The sequence below is a fragment of the Saccopteryx leptura genome, chromosome 9 (assembly GCF_036850995.1).
Source record: "Saccopteryx leptura isolate mSacLep1 chromosome 9, mSacLep1_pri_phased_curated, whole genome shotgun sequence".
NCBI lineage: Eukaryota > Metazoa > Chordata > Mammalia > Chiroptera > Emballonuridae > Saccopteryx > Saccopteryx leptura.
In genome coordinates, this window is record NC_089511.1 from 78,813,573 (window position 1) to 78,839,663 (window position 26,091).

Genomic DNA, 26,091 nt, shown 5'->3' on the forward strand with positions numbered 1-26,091 from the left:
TCTTTGTTTCACCTGTAGAATCCACTCATACACAAGCATGAAAGAGCAATGGAGACTTTACTGGAGACTGGGGTGGGGGGAGGGGGGTGACAAGGATGGTGGCTACACAGCACTGCCCATGGCAATGCCATCTTCAATCAGAAATAAGGTTACAGGAGCAATGCTCCAAGCACAGGGAAGACAGCCTCAGGTGGGCTGCCAATGCGTTTCACCCAGTGTGACTGAGTTCTCACTGTGGGCAGGACCCAGATCACACAGGGCAGGAGATTAGGAACTTTCCAAGAGAGGTTCTCTGCTTAGCAGTCAGAGGACAACAGCAATACCCTTGGAAGGCTAGCACGCGCGCGCGCAAACACACACACACACACACACACACACACACAAGTATGAGCTCCCTGGATCCCTCCCCGGACGACGGCCCACTCTGCACATCATTGGCTTAGATGTGCACGAACCTAGCCTCTCCTCTGTGACCATACATAAGCACTTCCTGTTCACCCCACCTCCCGATAGCCAGTGGCCTGGAGAAGACCCCATGAAATATCACATCCTTATAAACAAAGCAATCATGTACTGGAAAGCAGGCCTCCTCATGAGGAGAGGGTTGAGGACTCACCAGGACTCTGCCGGTCAGTGTCTGGGCAGATATCATCACACCCGCCCAGTCCTTCACGGAAGTCATCCAGCCGACCTCGGCTGCCACCGCCTCCTCTTTCTCGTCCACTGGCTTGAGAGTGCCATCAGCTTGGCTTGAGCCATTGTTAATCTTCTGGGCCTCCTGGCAACAGAGAAAACAAGGGTTGAGACACAGGGACCAACTGCATTTTAAACATACAACCTACCCCCCCAAAATCAAAGGATCCTTGGCTAAGGCAGGAGCTGGCGTGAAGGTAGAGGGGTAGGGAAGAAGGAATGAGTTATGATGCTGATCAGTTTTTTAAAAAAAATTTTAATTAAGTGGGAGGCAGGGAGGAAGAGAGACAGACTCTCACATGCACCCTAACCAGGATCCACCTGGCAAGCCCTCTATAGGGCTGGAGCACTGCTCTATTGCTCAGCAATTGAGCTATTTTAGTGCCTGAAGCGAGGCCATGGAGTCATCCTCAGCACCCAGGGCCAACTTACTCGAACCATTTGAACCATGGCTGCAGGAGGGGAAGAGAGAGAGACAGAGAGAGAGTGAGAAGGGGTTAGGAGTGAAGAAGCAGATGGTCGCTTCTCCTGTGTGCCTTGGCTGGGAATTGAACCTGGGATTTCCACACTCCAAGCCAACGCTCTACCACTGAGTTAACTGGCCAGGCTCTACAATATTTTTTAAAAAGAATCTCTTTATTTATTCTTAAAACATCTTTACACAAAAAAGAAGACTGAGATTATTCTCTTCTTGCTTTAAAGGGAAAACATCATACAGCTCAGGAGAAAAAGCGTCTTGACTGGGCACTCCACCTGCCCAACCTTCATGCCCTTCTCACAGGAGTGTCCAGTCTTTTCCATAGGGAATTCTCATCTCCTCATGTCCAGCTGTGTGCTTCCAAAGGTACTGATAGACCCTCGCTGGCTCCAGGAATGGAGACCTACTCAATCATGTCATTCCACCCCCTTGGCAACAGTGACTGGGCCACAGATGGTCATATGACCCATGCCAACTCATTATAACTCAAGCCCAGGACTTTTGCTGGAAAGAATAGGAAAGGTAATCCTTCCCTGAGAATGAAGGCAGCACAGAGAAAAGTAGGAGAAGTAATGAAATACTGATATCTTCATTTGAGCACCTGAATCCAGCTGTGCCTGAAATCCACCCCAGACCTTCTCAGTTACAGGAGACAATAAATTCCCCTTCATGGCCTAAAATTGGCTTAAGAAGGCTGGTGTCATCAGCTAACTGAGCCCCATATTGGGCCCTAAATTGAACTCTTTTGCACACCCTCTCTCCCCACAAATACTCTTCTCCCACAAAGGGTCCCAGCTTACTCCCTCACCACCCTCAAGTCTTTGCTCAAATGTTACCTTTTCAATGAAGTCTTCTCTGGCCACCCTTTCGAAATTGCAACCCTGCCTTCCAAAAACACAGCTTTTCTGCTTTCTATTTCTCCATAGCATTTAAAACCTCTAGTACAGTCTATAATTCACTTAGTTACTTCATTTACTGTCTGCCTCTCCCAACTGCTGTATCCCGAGGGCTTAGATGAGTGCCTGGCACAGAGTTGGCTCAAAAACCATGAATGAATGATTCAGTGAATTAATGAAAAGGGTTATGAGTATCAGCCCTTCACTGACAATGGACCCTGGACTTAGGGTTGCCAAACAAAACACAAGACATCCAGAGAAATTTAAATTTCAGACAAACAACAAATAAATTTTTAGTATAAGTATGCCCCCAAATATTGCATGGGACATACTTATACTAAAAACATACTCATTATTTATTTAAATTTTAAATGTAATTGAGCTGAGCCCCTTACTCTAATACCTAAGGAGATTATCTTTGTAGATATTTATGTTTTAAAAGATGCAAAATTATGTTCATTGTTTAAAACACTAGAGTTAATCTCCAGAGCAAACTGACCCTGGGGATCACTGTGAATCGCAGTCAGGGAGGAAGACCAAGAGCACAGGTACGGATCCTCCTCTGCACTGAGTGAGGGTGGCGGAGCGAGGGAAGGGGAGCGGGAGGCACTGGCGGGGCCATCCAGGCTAGCAGGAAGCTGCTCTCAGGGCCCAGCTCTCCCCCCCTGTAGGACCTGCCCCACAAGATGGGGCGATACTGCCCACCCATCGGCGTGGTGAGGATCACACAGCACCCAAGGGCACTTAACACACATTCAATTAATTAGTCCACAGCCTCTCGCTTCTCCTCCAGCCACTGACACTCTGGCCGTGATTCTCAAACCTGAGAGGCATCAGACCACCTGCAGGGCTTGTTAGCGCAGGGTGCTGGGCCTCACCCACATCTGTATTTCTAACAAGTTCCCAGGAGATAGACATGCTGCTTTTCTGGAAACTTTGAGAGCCACTGCTCCTAATCATCCCAGCATGACCTGAATGTCCTCACTCGGACCTGACATAGGACATAGATCCTAACGCCCAGCCCCTTCCCAGCTTCTCCCTCCACCCAGCACAGAGCACCTGCTTCCTTACCAAACCCAGAGCACAGCGTGGACTGGGAAAAGATAGGGCGGGGAAGGCCCTCACATCAGAGGTTTTTCTGCATCTTCCTAAGCAGTGCCTCCCAGGGACATTTCTGAGCTGGTCCAGGGCAACAACCAGGGGTATGTGAAGGGCTAGCTCTCTGCCCCTTAACCCGAGGGGCTCAGGCTTCCAGCCACTTGGCCAACCCTGGAAAAGGGAGTCAGCATGACAAGGGCTGGGAGGCAAGAAGTCCTCTCCTGTCACAGTGGTTTCGATGCATTAATAATTCACAGCACAAGCGGTATGTGGCAGATAATGCTCTCTTGCCAGCCCTCTTACCTATTGTTTTACAAGGCATTCATTATTTTAATTACTTTATGATAGGCAAAAAAAAAAAACAAAGACAAAAGGGAGATAATGCCCTTGTTTTTATTTGCTTACACTGGATGTTGTGAGCTAACTGCAGGCGTGGGAGGCGGGACTGGGGGCGTGGCAGGGAGAGCAGCACAGGACTGGGGGCGTGGCAGGGAGAGCAGCACAGGACTGGGGGCGTGGCAGGGAGAGCAGTGCAGGACTGGGGGCGTGGCAGGGAGAGCAGTGCAGGACTGGGGGCGTGGCAGGGAGAGCAGTGCAGGACTGGGGGCGTGGCAGGGAGAGCAGCAGCTCTACAGAGCCTGAAGCCAGCAGGCCAGGTTAGCACGCTACCCCCGGTGGGGGGGGGGGGGGGGGGGGCTCCACTTCTCACCTTGCTTGGCCAAAGCATCCCTCATGGGGAGCAGGGACTCTAACCCCATGGACTGGAGAAAAAGGGGCAGAGGCCCAGAGAGGTTAGGTGGCCATGCTGGGACACAGGAGGAAGGAGTGGTAAGGGGTGGAGCCCACTGTAATAATGACTGGCTACCACTTATCAAGCCAGAACTGGGTATCAGCAACTACAAATTAGGTGCTTTCAATTCATGATCTCAATTAGAGCTTATAATAAATCCAACAGGCAGGCAGCATTATCCCCACTTTACAGACAGGGCAACTGAGAGCAGGTATCTCAGGGGAAGGCATGGAGCCTGAGGGCTCAGGGTGGAGGCCAACAGCCCACCCAGGCTTAGATCCGCCCCTCCACTGACAAGCCAACTACCGTGGCATGTGAGCTCCTGAGCCTCCTCCACATACAACGGGGACAAGCATGAGAACCCATTAAGGTAGTGGCGAAGCTAGCCTCAGATAAGCAATGCAAAGTGCCTGTCACTGCACTTGGCATGAAATAATTATAGCTGCCAAGACTGAGACAGAGGCCCACCAAGGGGACTGGACACCTCCTAGGATCGTTAAAGCTCCACCACTGCATCGACTGGTGGCCGAGGGGGCACTGGGGCAGAGTAAAGCCTGAGTAATTACTCTCAGAACAGAGAGTAAGTGAGTTCAGGTTCTCACGGCTCTGACTCTTAGACTAGTGATGGGCCCCTGGGGGGTAAGGTGCCCTGAGTCCTGGAAGGGTTCCAGCAAGAGCTGTGTGGCACTACCCAGGACAGCTGGGCAGAGATTCCCACACTGTGAGCCCTGAACCAAGTGACCCCTTAGATCTCTTCTGATTCCAAACTCCATAGATCAGCCTCCCAGTGGAGATGAAGAGACTGAGGACCAGAGAGAGGCTGCCTCTCTGGTCACAGCTTTGTCCCGTGTCCCACAGGGCATTGCTTGAGGGGGGACAGTGCTTTGTCTTGAATGGCAAAGTGGGCAGCCATTCACCCTCAAACTTCCCACTTCCTACTTCTGAGAAAAGATGTGATGGGGAAAGGTAGGCAGGGTGACAATCTGGGGTGTGGAGGTCCTGCTGAGGCCATGCCCAGAGAAGGGGGTTCAGTCTGGCTTTGGAGGCCATTCCTCCCTCCTGCCATGCCCTCTCTCCCACCAGAGTCTTGTGCAAAACAAGCCACGGCTGCCTCCTGGGGACAATGTGGGAGAATGTCTCGTCTCGGTACCCAGGCTGGTGGCGAGAGCAGCAGGGCACGGTCACAGATACAGGAGGCTGGGAGACACCAGAGCGCAGGGTGGCCAGCAGTCCCCTCACTGCTGGTCCTGGACCGTCTCTCACATGGCTGGGTTTCACCCTTTTTTCCCCTTCATTCTTGTTAGCAGCATTTACCCTATTGACTTTCTGTTGAGGTCATAGTGGTCCTCCTTACCTCTCCTCTGTCACCTGTGGCCAAACGCCTGACTGGACCACAGCCACCTGGTACTCACTACACAGAGCACAGAGCTGTTGAATATTTCCCCTGAATCACCAGGTCAAAGACCAAAGTGTGAGGAGGGGCCTCAGCAACTCCTGGATGCCAGCGCCCCCTCGGAGTACAGATGAGAATGCTGAGGGCCTGGGGCGGGGTGGGGGGTGGGAGGGGGGCACGCAACGCCCCTCTGCGTACAGATGAGAACGCTGAGGGCCTGGGGGGGGGGGGGGAGGGAGGCACGCAACGCCCCTTGGGGTACCGATGAGAAGGCGTACAGATGAGAACGCTGAGGGCCTGGGGCGGGGGTGGGGGGAAGGGAGGGAGGCACGCAACGCCCCTCCCCCTCGGAGTACAGATGAGAACGCTGAGGGCCTGGGGCGGGGGTGGGGGGTGGGGGGTGGGGGGTGGGAGGGAGGCACGCAACGCCCCTCCCCCTCGGAGTACAGATGAGAACGCTGAGGGCCTGGGGCGGGGCGGGGCGGGGCGGGGCGGGGGAGGGGGGGGAGGGAGGCACGCAGCCGCACTCTCAGAGCACCCAGCCCAGCCAGGTGACTCCCAAGCCCACACATAACCCCCAGCTGGCTCTCTTTCCCTTTATCTCTTGTTGCCTCCCCAGCAGGATGATCCCTGCAAATCCAGCTGAGAGAACCCATCTCCCAAGCAGTCCCTCTGCTGCCACTTGAGTCCAGGCATTCCTAGGACTGGCAGAAATCTCTACCTGGCTGGGTCCCAGGTTTGGGGGTGGGGACCACAGCAGGCAGCAGTCTTTCTTGTCTTCAAAGGGCTAGCTCTCTCCAGCAGTAAGAGCAGCCCTGACCTAGCGCCAGAGAGGAAGCCCCTTCTAATCTCAGGTCTCCCCAACCCCCAGCCCTCAGATCTGGGCTGTGTCTGTCCCAGTCCTTCCTGCACTGACCCAGTATATGGGGAACTTAGTGTGTGGTGTGGCAGGAAGAGCTCAGGATGAAAGAATACCCCAATCCAGATCCACATTTTCTGAATGTCCCTGAACAAGTCATTTCATTTCTCAAAGCCGTTTCTAGAGTCAGTGCTAAGTGCAAGCCTTGTAACCTGGTAAGGTGGACCCCAGAACTTCCTGAAAGCACCCACTGCCTAAGGAAGGTGTGTGACAGTGACCTTGCTGCCCTCTGATTCTGAACAGGAAGCAGGAGCTCTGGAGAAAGATCTTGGAGCCTGAACCCAGGCCTCTCAGAACATGTGGTTCATCAATCAGACCCCTACCCAGCTGTAATTTGCAGAGCAGGGTCTCAGTTTATCTCCTCATACCCCAGCACAATGTTGGGATTACCAAATCCTACCGGTTGCCCGCTGTGCTGGCCACACCCTCCCACCCTCCCTGTGAGCAGCCACCACACCTACTCTGGTACAGCAGGGCTCACTCACCCAAGATAAGCTCCCATGGTCACCTGTAAGGCCACCTTGGGCTCCATACCTGCTGGGTGTGGGAAGCGAGGATGGGGCCACCAGGTGGATTCCAGAGTCCCCTTGCTGCTCCTTACTGAGGCTGCCCTCAGAGGACAAGTCTGTCTTAGGTTTGTGTCTCGAACATTGGCCTCTTGTTCCAGATCTGGGAAGTTGCTTACATAGTGATCATCCAGGAAGATGCTTTATTCCACGGCAATGGTTGTGACTTTCCGTGGCGTGGTGCAGTATGGCCTAAGACCTAGAAATGCCTGAACTTCAACACCTACAACCCATGGGGTTTCCAGTGCCTCCATGTGGGCCACCGTCCTAGTCCCTGTACCCCGGGGTCTTCACTGATGCTGGGGTGAGGTCTTTCAACCACCTCTACTCCTGCCAAATGGGCCAAGAGGAAATTCCCTGGCAGCCCCTTGCACAACCTGGACGGGTGAGCCAACCATGGTTTCCTCCCAGGTACCTATAAGCCTGCGTATTAGGGATTAGGCCGATTACCTTAAGCGGCTCAAGAAAACAAAGCATAATGTGGGCACTACCAGCTGGGATTTTCATGTGAGAGTTCTGCAAGGAGAGAGAATGGCGGAGGTGGTCGCTCGTACATGCGGGGGTGGGGGAGACCGGGCAGCAGAGGAGGCGGGGCCCCACGCAAAGCTGAGGGGGTGGTGGCATAGGTGGTTTCTGCCCCTGGGGAGTTCCAGTTATCCAAACTCTGCCTGGCAGGGCAGAGCCTCCCCGTCCACTTCCCAGGACCCCACCTTTGCAGGGGGTACCAGGTTCATGCCAGATAGACTCACTCAGCAGCCACCATGTTTGCTGACTATGGGCTATCCCCCAGGAAAGAGTACAGTGTTCACAGATTCAGGCCACAAGACCTTTTTTAAAAGAAGCTCAGATAAAGCCACTTGCTCTGGAATATTGTACACCATCTGAGTTTACTGGGTCTCATAAGATACTTCTTCATCACAGGCTTCTTAAGGTTCTCAGTGCCAGCAGCTCCCCGAGCCGTGTGTGAACAACTGCTCTGCATCCATCTTTGGGGGAGAGAAAAAGTGATGAGGAAAAGGGACCTTGAACAAGTCACTCACCATCTTTGTGCCTCAGGTGTCCTTGTCTCAAATTTAAAGGGGCCACAGAAACACTCTCCGGGGTTCTGCCTGGCCTGACCTTGAGGCCTGGGTGGTCAGTCCCTCACTAACACGTGCCTGCTGCTGTAAAATGGTGGGGAGGGCAGTGACTGGCTGGGCCTTCACCCCACAAGTCTGCAAGGTAGGCATATCCTGAGGCCCACGGGGGTTGGGTAATTTCCAAGATCACTCACCTTGTAAACGGCAGAGCTGAAATTTAAATCCTGTCTATTCTAAAACTAAGTGCCATGTTTTTCTTCTATCCTTTACTGCCTTGGCACAGGCAAAAAGTACAAAGGGACAGGATCTCCTTATGAAGTGCTGCTTATTACTACCACCAAAATGATCACCTTATACCCTATAAGCTCTTAAGTAACAAAAGTTTGTAGTAAAGACATCTAAATCTGGATAACCAGGAATGGATAGGGAGTCGGAGAAATGGCCTAGCAGAGGGGCTTCCACCCTAGGAATAGAATGACCCATTAGACATAATATCCCATGGTGAGATGTGTTCTCAAATGGCCTCATTTCCTGCTTAAAATTAATAAGTCAACCCCAAACTTTCAGGACTAAATGCATGCATCTCGGTCAATAATCACATCTGCAAAATAATAATTTTCTTCTCCTTCAGTTAGTGTAATAAAATGGGAACATACAAATGACAGTCCAGAGTCCACTATCAAGGCCTTGGAGACTTGAAATCAGATCAGCAGAGACCTCAGCTCAGCTCCCTCAGCCTGAACGACCAGGGCTGGGTCCGTGTCAGCGTGCTCTCCTGCAAAGACGCAGTGGCCTTGCTGCTAGGCTGCAGGGTAGCCTGACCTGCCTGCGGTGAACGGCTCCAGAACCTCCCAGACAAGAAAGCCACCGCAGCAGCCCAATCAGAAAACAAAATTCGTATTTGTTTTCCAGTTGAGGAATAACTGTAATCACACCAGGCAAGTCTGAAGAAGGGTTAGCAGTTCAGATGGATTAATAATCAATGAAATTTTCTGAATGCCTTCTGTTATCTTGGTTAAACCTGCTAATAACACTGTAATCAAGGTACTAGTATCCCATTCTGAAGATGAACAACTGAGGCACTGAGGTTTGCTGAAGATCTGTGGCTAGCACTGTAGCCTTCACATTTCATTGAGCCTCGGTGAGCTCAATACCAATCCCTTTTCTGTGGGAAGAATCTTACACTCCATGGAAAGGCAATTTAGCATGACTTCTTGTTTCAAGGACAACACTCAAACCCCTTAAAATAATATTGTCTTAAAAAAAAATGAATCTCAGAGTCACAGAGCTGTTGAGGTCAGAGCTGCAAGGGACCTTTGATCTTATGCATTCAAATTCCCTTCTGTCAGAAAGAAAAAGGTTAGGGTCACAGAAGGGCAGAAACACAGCTTGTTCATATGAGGCTGTGTAGAGCTCCACGAGCATGAGAGATGGCACAAGAAGAGTGGGGAGCAAGTCACCCCACTTCATCCCAGCCTCAGTTTTCTCACTGGAAAAGTAGGCTTATAATAGCTTACAATACCCCAAGAGTGTCTGTGTAAGGCTCAACCATGATGGTGAATGCATAGCCCTCTGGCAAGGACTCAGTAAATAGCAGTTACTACTAGCTAAGTGCCACATGCACTTGGATGACCTTGAACAAAGACCTGCCCAAGATCCCACAGCTAATAAAGAACTGATCAGGATGTGAATCCATACTTTCCAAACAGCAAACCTGATCTCAGTCTATTTCACCCAAGTGGAGGCCCAATCGGGTTTCTACTGAAGACAGAGTAGACAGGGACAACTAAGGCCCACAGGAAATCCAAAACCTTTGGTTTCATAAAAAGTAGAAATCTCCATGTCATTGCCAAGTTAACTTTTATGACTCAAGTTAACGGAGAAAGAGGCAAACTGAATCCAAACAAGGATATGATTATGGTTAAGGGACAACTGAATGTTCCCCAAAGATGAGGAGTGTAGATGCTGAGGGACTAGCTCTTCTGGTCGGAAGGGATAACCTCTTCCTTCTTCCCAGCTTCTCCTAGCTCCTGGAAAGCAGCCCAGGATAATCAGCAAATGCCCCCACTTCTAGATGAGTTGCTGAGAGAGAGACAATGGAAAGGTCAACAGGGGAGAAGCAGAAGGAAGGAAGCCCACTGCCACCCGTGAATCAGGAAGAGGAGCCGGTCCAGGTGGGGACAGCAGCTAACAGGCCCTCTGGGCGTGTGATCCCGGATTGCTGGGCTGCGGGAAAGTGCTGCTCCCACGTGGGTTTGGAAATAAAAGCCACAGCACAATGTAATGTATGTGTGTCAGTGAGAGACACCAACACGCCTCTCCAGAGAAGAACTGTCCTTTTCTTTGATGTTATATTATCACTCCTTTGTTGGGTAAGAACGTTTGTCCCTTTAATGATATGACAATGATGATAGAGCTGGCTGGCATTTGACATTTCTTTTTTATGTCCTTGCTTGTCAAAATAAAAAGTTGGCAACCATGTGATAATCATTATGTTTTTAAGGTTTAATTTAGTATTTCAGGGAAGTCTAAGTACCACTCACCTGTTCCTCACTCTGCAGGTAGTAAACTAAGACCTAGAGAGGCCATGCTAATAGTGGCCAGACCCCACTATATGGACCCCAGGGTATGTCTGCCACTTCAGTCAGAGAGAGCCTCGGGGACAGGAAAGGTAGGGCCCAAGGGACAGAGACTTGGTCCCTTAGGACTCCAGCAAGCACTGGCCCAGAGAGCAGGAGACACAGAAATGCAATCATTTCCAGGCTCAGGGCCCTTGTGTTCCCTGCCTCACTGCTGAGTGCTGAGCCCTCACTGCCACTGCCTCAGGAAATGCACAGAACCTAAACAGTGTCCCTGGGGCCCTAAACCATCACTCAGGGGCAAGTGGGGAGAGAGAACTTACCAGCAGACCACAGATGGGATGACTTGCCTGTGGCTGAATACTGCCCTCCAAGTCAATAGACAGAAGCAACGTGGAGTAAAAAGCTGACGTGTGAACAATCTAAGCTACTGCCCAATGCCCCAAATGAAACAGATCACTATCATCCCTCATTGCTGCCATTTCCTCAGAATGCTTACCACTACCTGGCCCATATAGGGCATGCTTACTCCCTACTGATCTCCACTGGAGTGTAATGTCGGCTCTAGGGGCAGCTGACACATTTGCTCACTGTATATGCTCAGAGCCCAGAACAATGCCTAAGTACACAGGGGACTTAATAGTGTGTTAAAGAAAGAGTGAGTAAATGCTGGGGGTTTTGTTTTCTTCTGCTTTGTTTTCCCTCCGCTCTTATTTTCTGGAACCTCAGAAATCTTCCCCAGGTCCCACTGTCTACAGCACAGAAGTCAAACTCCTCCAGGCTTGGTCTTCGGGCCTGTAGTCTGCACCCCACCCCGCAAGCCTGCTCCGACCAGAGCGTCCCGACAGCCACACCTGTGTGCCAGCATTCCTGCCTCCTGGGCCATGCTCTCCACTGCCCCACCCCACCTGTCTTCATCTCCTTGACCAAATCCCAGGGGCCCATGCAGTCCTCTCCCCGGTCCCCTCACTCAGCCCGGACAGGGGCTGGCAGGCAGCCTCAGCTGTCTTTTCACGCACACATGTCACAGCACCCCCATGACACTGAAGGCTCCTTGAAGGCAGTGGCCCCCCTGTTTTTTATACCCAGAGTGTTTGGCATACAGAGAGTGATTAATAGACAGGTAGTGACTGAATAAATTAAAACTCGCTCAATAGGCACCAGAAGAGCAGGCCCTTCCTGGGTGCTGCTGACGTCCTGGCCAACCCAGGCAAGTTTCCATGACTGGGAGCCGGGAGGTGGCTGCACGTTCCTCAGTGCAGCTACCTGTTCAGATAAAAACACCAAAGCCCAAACAAGATCACATTTCATGATCCGCAGAGAGGCACATGCCTCACCAGGCACATCAGTCAAAAATGATGAATGTTCTTGTTTACAAAAAGATTTGCCCTGTTCCAGGAAAATTTCCACCATGATTTAGGACCTAATTTAGTGAGCACCTATAGACCTCACCAACTGAATGTTTTGCAACCTCTTCCATTTGCTGAACTTGAATGGGGTTTGGCTTCAGGTCAAAAGAGCTGTCAAAATTAGGTCATCCCACTGCCTTTCCCAATGGCCCCCCACTCAGGAAACTGACACCTAGCACGTCCCAGAGACCGCAGGAGGCAGGAAGGTGCCCTGCTGACCATGCATTCGGATGCACTCAGAAGGAGGAGTGTTAGGGTCGCCAATGTGGGGGGCCGGGCTCTGATCCCCAGGGCTCCGCAGGGCTGCCTGCCTCCCCTGGCCCGGATTCTGCACCCCACCCCCTCAGGAGGCCTGGCTGAGCTCCAAAACCTCTGCCTCCCATGTACCTGGAATCCCACCATTCTCGTCTGTATCTATGTTTCCAACACAGCAGCCGAACGAGACTGTCTGGGCTGACTGTTAATGTGAAATAAGTGAGTCAACAAATAGCCTGGGGAGAGGGGAGAGGACCTCTATTTCTATCAGGTTCAGGTGCCTGCTCCTCCTTCTCCTACTAGATCCTTGAAGGGAGTTAGAAATGGCGACCCCCCCCCCCAGTACTGCAAAGCCTCAGCCCTTTTCGTGGCACCCATCAATCTCCTCCATGTGTCCTGGGGTCCCTCCAACCCTGGACATCCGGGAGAGGCTAAACAGCTGTGAGAACCTTCTTTCTCAAAGGTTTTTCCAAAATTATATCAGGTTTCCTTCTACCTCAGCTCGTCAGCAGGGGACTCTTTTGCCTAACATGGTTGAGGAATGTCTCAGAAACGTGTGATTCAGTCTGGCTTCGCTGCAGCTTTCCACACAGACAGAGCACACAGTGTCTGGACGTGTTGGCTCGCTGCCTCTGGGGCACCCGCACCCTTTCCCCATCTCCGGACCTTGGACAGGAGACAGCCTTCATGGAGTGGTGGGTCCAAGCCCAAAGATAAAATCACATATAGAACACAAGTCAACGGGAAGCCGAAAGGTCCACACACCCCACACCCAGGGACATCCCCCCTGCAGCATCCCTCTTCTAGCCTCGATTTTCAGAATCTGTGAATCTAGTTGCAAGGCACCAATAACTGAAGAGCAAAACGAAGATCTCAAAAGGCACACAGCCCTCTCCTGGAAGAGAGGGCAAAACCTTTCTGCCTTTTCTTCTGATGGAAAGGATTTCTCCTCTCAGGTCTGTTCGGACTAGCCGCCTTCCACAAACACAGACTCTACCAAAGGGGCTCAAGATAATTGCTAGAAAATGCAGTTTCCAAAAACATCTATAAGCAGAACATCAAGATTACTAATGAATTATTACTGGACTGTTGTTAGTTCTGCCACGTCCTTGCCTGAGGAGCCACAGTCTCCCCTGGACAAGAAGAAACATTTTTCCCTCCACTAGTGCTCCATCTCCCATGCTGAGGGGGCCACCCCAGGTGGGCGCCGGGAGGAAGGTAACTCCAATCTCAGAAGTCTCTGATGATGAGACTCGAACACGCGCAGTGAGAGAAGAGCCCTGCAGGACAAGGGCCCCTGTCTGCACACTGTGGTCACCACCTCGCCAGTCACCTGTGTGCCTCACATTTCCATAACAACTGTCAGTCATTCTCAAGCCCTGATGGCGATGGCCTCTCCCCTGTGTGGGCAGCTTTCGAAGAAACGTCAGAGTGTGGCCCGAATTCCCCTTCTTTGTTTTTCTTCATCTTCCGCAGCTGTTTTCTGACCAGAGGCTGGACAGAGAGAGTTGTTGCTGAGATGTCTTAGCATGGATGCATCCAGCATAAGAAACTACCAGGAAGAAGGGACACATGGGTGAGCTTCTGAGGATATAGGTCATGTTCTGTTTCCTGACCCAGTGAAGGGTTAAATGGATTTTCATATGGTCATTTACTATTTTTTACATCTATATGTGTATGTTTTCTGTATATTTACTTTATTTCACTTTTTTTTTTTTTTTTTTTTGTATTTTTCTGAAGTTGGAAACGGGGAGGCAGTCAGACAGACTCCCGCATGCACCCGACCGGGATCCACCCGGCACGCCCACCAGGGGGCGATGCTCTGCCCATCTGGGGCGTTGCTCTGTTGCAACCAGAGCCATTCTAGCACCTGAGGCAGAGGCCACAGAGCCATCCTCAGCGTCCGGGCCAACTTTGCTCCAATGGAGCCTTGACTGCGGGAGGGGAAGAGAGAGACAGAGAGGAAGGAGAGGGGGAGGGGTGGAGAAGCAGATGGGCACTTCTCCTGTGTGTCCTGGCCAGGAATTGAACCTGGGACTCCTGCACACCAGGCTGACGCTCTACCACTGAGCCAACCGGCCAGGGCTTATTTCAGTTTTTAAAAAGATTTTTTAAGTTAATCAGCCAAACTGTGCTTAAGGGACCCATCATCATTGCCCACGCTTATTAAGTACCTTCTGACACAGGAAAACAAAGATAACTCTGCGTCACATCCCTGAACCACAGGAACCAAGACCAGAAAAATATCTCACTGTCAATTATTGGTCTCCGGGCACAGCCAGGAGCCAGGCAGAAAGAGGAGTCGAAGCAGAGGTTAAAGGCAACTAGAAACAGTCATAGAATCGATGGGCTAGAAAACTCAAGAGTACTTTGATTTCCTGAGATGTCATAAAATGAGGTAAGCAGGGCCCCGGCCATCAAAGAAACAGTGAGTCTTTCACTGCCCAGCCTGGATTAAGGTGTCAGACACATTAATCTGACACCTAATTGCAATCAGGAGTCTAGGTCAAGTTTCCACACCAGCTCGGGAGCCCTGGGACCACCTCTTCACCCTACATAACCTCCCCTTATCACTCATTCCAGCCACACTGCTCCCCTAGTCCTTCCATGCACATATCTCCCACTGCCCATCATTTTATTCATATTGTATCAATTCCCTTTCGCCTCCTTTCTAAATCTGACATGTCCTCCAAGACACATTTGAAAGGCCACTTCCACCATGAAGCCTCTAAAAATCTCTTAATTAGAATGAACGTCTCCCTGTGGTGTTCACCCAACACCTACTCTCTGTCTTTCAGAGTATTGTTTGCTCCTCTAGTATGAGCCCTCCTTATGTTTAATCACTGTGGGTACATCCATCACTCTGCCAGCTAAGAATCTTGAGGTCAGAAACTAGATCTTAATAGTTCTCATATCTATAGGCTATAGATACACATATGTATATCTAGTAGATATACATATATATATTCTAATATCTACATTAAGAACTGTGCCTAATGGATAAGCAATAGGTATGCAACAAACAATCAATGTTTACTAATAAGTCAGAGTCTCTTTTATATGTGTATGTTTTCTGTATATTTACTTTATTTCACTTTTTTTTTTTTGTATTTTTCTGAAGTTGGAAATGGGGAGGCAGTCAGACAGACTCCCGCATGCACCCGACCGGGATCCACCCGGCACGCCCACCAGGGGGCGATGCTCTGCCCATCTGGGGCGTTGCTCTGTTGCAACCAGAGCCATTCTAGCACCTGAGGCAGAGGCCACAGAGCCATCCTCAGCGTCCGGGCAAACTTTGCTCCAATGGAGCCTTGACTGCGGGATGCAGGCTCAGCCCCTAGGTTGTCAAGGAGCACAGCGCCTGGGTGGAGGGAGGTTGAGCATCAACAAGAGCCTCTACATCTCAAAGCCACCTGCTTTTCTCCATCTTCTTTCTCTCTCCCCTAGCTGACTGCTGAGCTTCCTACTTATTTGCACATTATCCACTCTGGCTCCAGCCACACATCTACTCTCTACACTGAAGCCAGAGAATCCTCACAAAGTCTGGGCCACTCACATCATTCCTGGGCCTAAACTCTTCAGTGACTCCCCACTGCTCTTAGGGTCAAGTTCAACATCCTCGCACAGCCTGCCAAGGTGCTCCTGCATATCTGCACTTTGCCAGGCATATGACCACAGGTGGGACCACTCTTGGCCTCACCTTCTTTATGTTCCAGCCGCACTGGACTTCCTTCCATCCCTTCAATGAATGGTCCTCTTTTCTGACTCAAGGATTTACATGGAACAACCAGTCATATTCTAGACTTTTTATTCATCCTTAAGATCCTTCTCCAGAACACTTTCCTTAACGCCTCCACCCTCTCCCTCTGCCACCACTACCTCCATCAGCGAGGAAAGGCCCCGGTCCTGTGGCCCTTGCTCTCTTCCTCCCTAACACTCAAGGCACCTGCAAACACTTGCTCAGCCCCTCTCTGCTTCTCTAAACCAGGGATCGGCAAACTGTTTCTGTAAAGGGTCAAAAAGAAACTATTTCTGGCTCTGCAGCCTAAACTCCGTATGGTCTCTATAGCAACGACTCAGTTCTGCTGAGGGGCAAAAGCAGCCACAGACAATATGTAAACAAATGAGAGTGGTTGTATTCCAATAACATTTTATTTATGGACACTGAAATCTGAATTTTACATAAGCTTCACAAGCCATGAAATAGCTTTCATTTAAATTGTTTTCAACTATTTTAAAAAATGTAAAAGCCATTCTTAGCTCACAGGCTATACAAAAACAGATGGCAGGCCAGACTTGGCCTGCGGCCTGTAGTTTGCCAGCTCCCGCACAAGGCTGTAAGTTGCATGGAGAGAGAAACGATGTCTTGTTCCCTGATGTATTCCCCTAGCTCCAGCCTGGCTCTGAGAAGGTGATTCATAAAAATATACTGAATGCCGGATGTGTGGACAAGAACAGTATTTGCTGGTGTGTACTCTGCAGAATGCCTGTCCAAGGGGCCACTACAAAGAAAGGGACAGCTCTTTCATCAATAAAATTTGGAAATGCTACTGTTCCCTTCTTTGAAATTTTCAATACACTGCACATAAAGCATGTCAAAAGCCTAGAAGTATTCATCAGTCAAGAAACCTGTTTGATTTAAACCAACATAGTGCTTCCCCAACTCATTTGATCAAAGAACTTTCTACTTTAACCCAAAACATCTACCAGTATCCATGGACAACCCCATTAGAAAGTACTGCTGTAGGACAAAAGGCAAGAACTTAGAGGAACGGTTCTCAAACTACAGGGGTCCATCAGAATCACCTGGAAGACTTGTTCAAACAGACTGCTCAGCCCCGCCCCACAGTTTCTGGTTCAGCAGGACTGGGGTGTGGCCAAAGAGTTTACATTTCTCACAAGTTCTCAGCTGATACTGACGCTGCTAGTCTGGGGACCCCATTCTGGGAAACACTGATCTGAGAAAAAGGACCTTCGAGACCTGAGTCCTCTACCTGAGATTCCTTCTCTTTCCAAGGCCTGATTCTGTGGGGAACCCCAACTGTCTGCTTCCTGCCACTAGAAGAAACCCTGACCCATCTCTCCAGCACTAGGGCAAGGCAGGTAATGACTTGTACTGTGTCCCCCCAAAATTATGTTTAAGTCTTAACCCTCAATATCTGTGAATGTACCTTTAATTGGAAATACAGTCTCTGCAGATGTAATCAAGAGAGTCTTAAATACAGTATCACTGCTGGCCCTACAAGAGGGGAAGAGAGAGGGACACAGGGAAGAGATGCCATGTGAAGACAAAGACACAGGAGGAAGGCCATGTGACAGCACAGGAAGACACTGATGTGATGCCACTGCAAGGCAAAGAATACCAGGGATGAACCGCCACCACCAGAAGCCAGAAAGAGGCAGAAAAGGATTCTGCCATACCAATTTCAGAGGGTATGGCCCTGCAAATCTGTGACTTTTTACTCCAGAGCTGTAGAAGAATACATTTCCGTTGTTTTAAGCCATCCAACATACAGCACCCTTTCCCCCAGACAGGGTGTCCTTTGTCACCACAGATGTGAGTCTCACACACACACACACACACACACACACACACACACACACACACACACACACACGGCCCAGATGAAGCTCTGGCCAAGCTTAACTTTGGTGGGTGTCCACATGAACTTCAAGGGCGCTGCTTGTCCCAGCTCTCTGTTCCTTTTGCCATCTCTGCATCAAAGCTAGCTGCTGGGAGTTTGACCTGGGGGTCTCTCTTTGGAGATTACCTAATTAGTATGACATTTTGTTGGACTCCTGCCCTTGGGCTAGTTTTGGCAAAAAGCATGTGATTAATTATTATTCTAAAAAAATATATCAATGAATAAATTAAGGAGACTTGGCTTTCTCCCAGCCTGGCTCCATGGGTCTCATTTCTCACCAGCAGGCTAACAGGGGCTTCTCGGTCACACGTAAAGGTTTGTACTCCTCAGGTCTAAGCTAGAAATGCCTTCTCTAATCGATATGGAAACGGCTTAGCAGTTTTTATTTTCAGACTAGGTACCCTGGTTTTAGTTACAAATTATACCCCTCTCCTTTTGGAAATATAAGGGGTATAATTTTTATTCTAAAAATAGGCAGACATAGTTACATGCCTGATACCTTAGGGAGAAGTCAAAAAGAGAATGTGGACACAGCCTGTCATTGTTGATGGGGAGAAAAGGGACACCAGGAAGTGGGAATTCTGTATTCCCAAGCTCAGGGACCATAGAATGAAAAATCAGACCCAGCCAAACACCTTCCTTGCCTCTCCAATCCATGCCAACCCAGGCTGGCTGCTCACATGAAGCTAGTGTGAACTTGAAACACTTCAGATGATTTATAGGTTGGCCAAAGCCTATTTTCTGCTGCAGCAGATCATGACATTTTCAGGATGCCACCTCCTACTTCTTGAAAACTAAGAGAGGGTCTGATTCATAAATGGGCAGGGCAGAGGCACACCATGCCCCCGGAAGTTAAGAGTTGTCTCCCTCATCCCGTCCAAGGCCAGCATCTAGTCTCAAATGTCCGGCTGATCCACAAACAGCTCATCCATCTCTGGTCAGGAGAGTAGACCCCGGAACACTCACAGGTCGGCCTTAACTGTGGAGGGGAGGACCTAGCCAGGGCAACAGCACGCTGTCACCGGGCACAGACAGTCCCAGGTTTGCCAATTTGTCTCATTTTATATTTGTCTTGTTTTGAATTGAAATCAAATTCACCTGCAAACTGCGACAAATTAGTTAACCCTCTGCAGGGTTTTGTGAGGATTTGGTGAGATGATGGATGCATCTGGTACATTATTACTAACTCATAAATCACTGACTATGGTCAAGTACAAACCTAAGTAATGCATATGCACTAATATTTTTCATCCTTGTAATAACTATTACTAACATCACCCATTCTGCGTATGAGGACTCAAGAGGCACTGAGAAGTCAAGGTACTTGCCTATGCTCACACAGCTTAAAAGCTGACATGCTGAGCCTGGGCAGACTGGCTGTGGAGCCTGTGCTCCCATCAAAGAGATCAGCTGCATCCTCAGAGCATGTCTCTAGGGTAGGAATCAAGGCCTATATTCACTCCTCCATCCATGCATTCAACAGTGTTCCTGTTGCCACTCAGAGAGGAAGTGCTCACAGCAGGTTCTCAGACAATAAACTACTACTGGGGCAAGTGACACAAGTGCCTAAAACTAAATAAAGCTAGGATGTGACAGGGGAGAAGACAGCATGGTGAAGGCTGTTAAAAGGCAGGAGATGGTCTTCTTGCAACAGGCTGATTTCATGAAGGAGGAGGGATTTCTGGGAGCTCTGAAGGACAGGCCTGGTTACAACAGATGCACGCAGCACGGCTCAGTCTAAATTAGGGATCCTTTCTTCTTCTTTCTCACAGTAACCCATTGGTTTCCTTTGTCGACTCCCTACAGTTTTAATTTTCCAGATATTTGGGGACTTATTTATTTAGTGCTGGTGTCCCCCACTAGACCATGAGCCCAGGAGGACAGGCAGTGTGCTACAGTGTTCACACTACTGTATACACCCAGGACCTTGAACCGGGCCTGAGTCAGAGCAGCACATGGGGGGTATCTGTTGGAAGGATGGAGGTTGCTTCCAGGAGTGACTTATGCATAGAGACAATGCCCAGATCTGCCACTGTAGTAAATCCAAGTCCTTGGTTCTTTGACCTGAGTTCTGTCTCCTGTGGGAAGCTTTTCCCAACCACTCACTTCCCCTAACTCTCCCCGCCCCCATTCCTGTGGATCTCGTGTTTAGGCTCTGAGGCTGAGCATCTCCCCAGCCTAGGCCTCTCTGTCATTTGTCCACAGTGGTTGGGGGAGACGTTGGCATCCAGTGGGTGTTGAGTGCAAGTCTACAGAGAGGCGTGCCTGCCTGCTCACTGTCCTCATTTGTTCCCCTGGGTCAACTGCCAATCAGCTGTACCCACCCTGGAAGCATGGGTCCAGGGCAGGCCCCCTGGTGGGGCAGCGAGGGCTGCCCTCCAGGCTTGCCCAGGGCCAGGACTCTGCCTGCTGTGAACAAAGCCGGATCCTCAGTCTCCCTGGGATGAGCTGGGTGATTAAGAGCCCTAATGAACCCTGCAGTTTTCAAGGAACTTCCTCCAAGGGCAGGAGGGCGTTTAAAAATGCATGGGGCTCTGCTAGGCATGCAGCGTGCTCAGAAGCCTCTTTAACACAGCACTTCAAAGAGGGGTTTGCACTTGCACAGGCTCTCCGTCCAGGCAGGGCCCTGGCTTCTGAGAGCGAGAGAGGATGAGTCAGGTGCAGGCCGAGCAAGCTGCTGACCCATCTCAGACCTCAGCACAACAGATTAGCCTGCAGAGGCCGTCAGGAAACCAGGTCTCCACAGCAGATGCCTGTGTTCCCCTCAGGTGGGCCTGGGGGGCGCTCCACAGAGCCGTGTGCTTCCAAGCCCTCCCTCTGCCCAGGGGAGAGGACAGGCCTTTTCTCAGGACCAGGAAGAATCTAAGCAGCCACATCTTCAAAGAAAACAGTGGCAGCAGGCCAAGGACAGAATGTGTCCTCTGGCTCAGAGCACAGGCTTCATTTAGCCAGACTAGCTTAGGTCTGGGGCCGGGCCAGACCTTCCTTTAATACTGACTTCCCGTCTATAAAATGGGCACAATGTTTCCTACTTCACCAGGTTGTAGAGAAATGTATGGAAGACTACACAGAAGCTGGAATATATTTATCGAGAAGAAGTTTATAGAAAAGTAAATATAGTTGTCAATGGTCATGATGAGAAGAATATTAAATGGAATAATTTTCAAGGCCTGCTTCTAGTCTTGTCTTGGTCAGGCTTTCTATTCGACTCTCAAATAAGGCTAAATGATTCATTTTTATATAACAAACAAGTATCTATGGTGGCTCTGTGCCAAGCACTGTTCTCACCCTTCTGTAAACACTAACTCAGTCCTCAGAACAACTTTACGCAGTGTGTACCATTATTTGCCCATTTTACAGATGAGGAAACCAAGGCACAAAGATGTTAGGCAATCTACCCAAGGTCACAAAGGTATAAGAGGGAGAGTCAGGCTGAGATTTAAACCCAGGCAGGCCACTCTGGAATCCATGCCTTAATCATGGCTACACTGCACTGTGCCGTTATTATTCATGTAGATGTTACTAGAGCCTACTGTCTTTTGGAGCAGACCTGGGCTCTTTGACTAAAGAGAAAGAACCTTGAGGACCAATAGAAGCCTCCTCTCTAACATCTCTGACACCCCCAGTACCGCCAGAGTAGCGCACAGCCAGCCCCTGCTGACCAACCTGCCCACACCTGCTATGTCCCTCCCCTCCTTCCACCCATGCCCCAGCCGAGACTCACAGCGCAGGCCCTGCATGCCTCTCTGGAGCTTCTGCTGCTTTGCCCAGCTTCCCTTCCGGGCAGTGCTTTCAAACTGTGACCTCCACCCAAAGTAAGAAATAGGTTTTCCATTGTGACCCATACACCTCTAGTATGTGAGTAACTGTAACAAAGGACTCATAAAACAACTCCTAACCCTATTACAAGAGATGTATTTTTGTAACTTCTTCTTCCTCTTCTTTTTTTTAGCATTGGTTGCAACCTGCTAAATTGATTTTATAATTCACTTACGGGTTGCAGCATGACTTGAAAAATTCTTCTTAGGGGAGTTAGTTTCTAACATGAGGCACATGCAATTTCTGAGTGCAGTGCATAGTAATTCTGCCCAAAGGAAGAGCTAGACAGCCCTGCCAACTGTGTATGAGCACCATGGTGCTGTCACAGCCTGGCTGGTCACAGGACCCTCGCCCCGAGCCCTGCACCTGGCTGGAGTACTGGGGCCAGGGAGACCTGGCACAGGCTGGAAGCTTAAGACTGGATTCAAGCAGGCACAGAATTAAGAGCACAATTTTAGAGTCTGCTGGAAATGAGTTCAAATCCTGCCTCTGCTAAGTTACTAACATGGGTGGGTTCTTAACCACCCTTGAGCCTCATTTCCCTCACCTGGAAATGGGGGTTGTTAATATCCACCACCGAGTGTGGCTGTGTGAACTGGCAGAGATGAAGAAACTCATGACACTGAATTGCTGCTGATTGGTGGTGGTGGGAGGTCTTTGTAGCCCTCCCTAAGTCTGACCCACACCTTGCAAGGCACTTCCCACCCTTTTCTGTGTCTCCATACTTAGAGACCCTGCAACATTCAGAAGAAAGAGCAGCACTCCCTAGCACATGGTCAGCACTCAAACAGCAGAACCAAGGAAGCAAGGGCTGGGGCTTCGCCCATGGAGTCATCCACCGCTGAGAGTCCTTGTAAAAGACGTTTCATTCAATGTCCTCCAGGGCCAGTGACCAATAAAGTTTGTTGCATAAATTTTACTCATTCAACCCCAGCTGATATCTCTGGACACAGGATAATGCTCCCTCCTCTACAGATGGGGAAGACAGAGATGGCAATTCTCAACAAGGCTTCCCCAGGGTCCTCCTAAAGCTTCTGCCCATGACCGCTGGACCGTGAGACTGCTCGTCACGGATTGCACTGCCTTCAAGGGAATGGCTCTCAGCGGTGGCTCATAGCCAAGGACACTGAGGCCCCTGGGAATAAGCACAGTACTGACGGGGGCAGGGGGCAGGCAGGAAGTGCATTTCCACCTTGCGCTGGACATTTCACGTGGCCCAGTGGTGGTAGAGAATCCTTAGACAGAGCATAGTTCTGAAGCCTGGTGAGGAAGGGAAGCTCTCCAAGAGTGTGCCTTCAGACAGGACAGGCCGACTCCCCGCAGCTGTCCATCGGAAAATGTGCTTCTGTGAGCGGCTAATTAGTCATGACAGCACCTTGCTTCAGATATAATTGTGCCAGTTCATGTGGGTCTCTGGGTCAGCCCGTGATGGAATTTCCATTAACAATTGTGTTTTGGTTACTGGAGAAAAGTGTGTATTGGGAGAAGGGTATTAAGGTGAAGAGTGAAAATCTGGAATACCATGAGTATCCACTTAAAAAAAATGTGATCTTAAAACTCCCAAAGGATGATGAATCTCTGTGAGCTAGGGGTTCTCAGAATCTCAGCTCTGTCTGCAGGAACAGCGTCTGGCAGGCTGTGGCTTTAAAATCCACGTTCCTCATGAAACAAGACCCAGAAAACAAAGACTTCGTGTTCTTCTCACCGAGAAACCAGCCATGAGCTGCCACAAATGTCAGGCCATGCTTTCTGAATACACAGATATGTGGCTATATGGCCCTTGAGCCAGGAGTATGCAGGTATCTACAAAGAGCAGGCGGAACTGCCTCTCCTGTCTTCCAGAGAGCAATGACATCCAAGGACCAGAGACCCCTCAGGGTAAACTGGTAGACCAAGTTGGAGAGTGTCAACAAACCACCCAATTGCCCAAGTATTAGAGCTGGGAGGGGTGGGGCCTTTAGGTACTGCACAGTCCAGGGTTTCCCAACCTGGGCCCTACTGACCTTTTGGCCAGATAAATTTTTGCTGTGGGCATCTGCCCTGTGTTGTAGGATATATAGCAGCATCCCCAGCCTCCACCCACTGGATGCCAGTAGCACCAGCCCTCTCTTCCCAGTTGCCCCCAGTTTAAACAACTAAAACATCACCAGACATTGCAATGTCTCCTAGGGGAGAGGCTTTCAACCTCGTTACACTTGGGGACCAGTGAAAATAGGAGAGTTATTTCAGGGACCACAAAGGTAGAAATCACGTTGAGCACAAGCAAATTCAACTAAGATCATTGGGTCTGTAATCTTCACACAGCATCAGGGTGGTTAACTCTTTTGCAGACCAGCATGAAATTTCTAGCCAACTAGTCCACGGACCTAGGGGAGAAAATCACCACCAATTGAGAACCACTGATCTAAACTAGTGACTCCCCAAGTAGATTCTGAGAACCATGAATTCTGTAAGCTTCTCTCTACTATAAGTGTTTCACAGTCAACTAAGTTTGGGAATCACTGACTACCATTTCCTCCTTTAGCTATTTCCTATGTTAGTATATTCAAGGCCCTAAAAGTTCTGCAAAAAGAAGAAACCAGTTCAATAACTTTGTTTCAGCTCGTATTTTAAACAACTGGTTTGTAAACTTTCTCAAACAAAATCCCTTTATTATCTGCTTACATCTTTCAGAGCTTATGTTCCAAAGAACAACTCATCCTCCCCATTGACCAGATAAACTGAAGCAAAAAGCCAATCGCATTTCTAAGTCCTATTAACAGATAGGTGGCAATGCCATGTCTGAAAGTCTCCAGTCTCGATTCCCAGTCAGCCTCCGCCTGCACAATGATTCGGCTGTTATCCACAACAACATACAAGGGTCTATCCACTCTTGGCCATGTCACAATTTGGTCCCACTAACACCATCCAGATCACCCCCCTGGGAAGCTAGAGCTGATGAAACAAATGTCAGCATAAATATTCCCCAGGACAGCAAACTTCCTGCAAGCAGAGGAAGACCCCACAGCTGTGCTCACTGAAACTGCAGGAAGATGCGGGGGTGCCATCCACTCAGCATCATGTCCATGCTCACCTCACCAGCGCATCTAAGTGCAACTCCCACCACAGTCAACCAGCCTAACACATCTTTGCACCGATACAGTGTACCTTGTATTGTGGTTGGTACAGACTGGGCCTCAATTAAGTTTTCTGAAAGGAATATATTAGCCAGTGAAGGCCAAAGCCTTGACTGAAATTCACAGATCATTAATAACAATAAAGCCTCCCCCTCCTCTCTGTCTGCATGATTTTCCTGGGTCACATTCCACTACGGCTTATTCAGGCTGTAGGGATGCCAGCTGTTCCTTCCCTGAAGAGTCCACTGTCCAGCTCTGCATTTCCACCAGTTCTAAGAGATGAGATTAATTTCCAGCTCAGATCAGCTGCCCAGCACCCTCCTGAAGGCAACATTTCAAAGCATCAGTTTCCTGTGACTCTGGGCCAGACCAAATGCAGTGACTGATCATTTTCCCAATGGTTTCAGCTGCCAAGACCAAGCCCTGGAGGGGCTACAGATGGGCCCCCATTCTTAGACTGCAAAACAACACTGAGTGAGAAACTGTCAGCCATGTGACATTCTACAATTTGGCCTGTAGACTGAAACAGAATTGTACCTCGAGGCCTCTGGTGCCAAACCTCTTTCAGCACCAGGAGAAGAGGACTCCAGGGACTGCTCCAGCCCCTTGTGACTTGCTAAACAGAAGGGCATAGGGACAGGGGATGGGGAAGAGTCTATGTGGAGGGCAGGCCTGGGGCCCCCATCCTGGTTTAGCCAGGCTACAGCCAGTCTGAAGAACACAGAGGTGACCACAGGGAAGGCCAAGGGCTCAGCCCTGGGGCAGCTGCAGCCCACGGGCGTCTCAACAGCTGCAGCATGAAATCCAGCAGCAACTGCCAGGTGTGCGCACTTTCCCTGGAGTCCATGCCGGCGGGACGCTGACAAGAGGCAGAGGCCCCTCGGGATGGGAAGGGCACACAGCAGGCTTCTCCACTTGCAGGGTTCCACTCTCAGACCCACATGGTCACTCTTCTCTCCTTCCCTGACCCCTTGCCAGCACAGCGCTTTGAGTTCCCAGGGTAAGTTCATGCATAACAATAAGCCAAAGGGGCTCTACCTCCTTAAGCTTCTTTATTGCTTTGCATAAAACTCACACAGTCACCAGTCACCCAGTGTTCTTTCACTCAGTCAGCCCATTTTTATTGGCACTGTGGTCAGTGCCAGGCAGTGATACCAAACAAGACAGGGAAGGCCCTGCTAACTTGTTGATCTTATTCTTGTGTGACGCCTACTTCATCAAACCCATCCAAACCAGTGGCTGTCCGATTTACTTCCTCAGTTCACAACTGTGTAATCCGAGTACAAACATCCAGTGTCAGACTTGGGAACTTTAAAACGGGAGGAGGTCTCGGAGATTAGCTTTGGCGTCACTGTC

At 49.9% G+C, this 26,091-nt stretch overlaps 1 protein-coding gene across 18 annotated transcripts in view; it reads right to left on the bottom strand.

Moving 5' to 3' along the window:
• The window catches only part of KCNMA1 (potassium calcium-activated channel subfamily M alpha 1), an 804,436-nt gene that overhangs the window by 573,199 nt on the left and 205,146 nt on the right, over window positions 1-26,091 (bottom strand). For all 18 annotated transcript variants that reach the window (XM_066349726.1, XM_066349728.1, XM_066349714.1 and 15 more), the window contains exon 2: window positions 617-778. In XM_066349726.1, coding sequence (XP_066205823.1) covers window positions 617-778 — 162 coding nt within the window. The remainder of the gene's footprint in view (window positions 1-616; window positions 779-26,091) is intronic.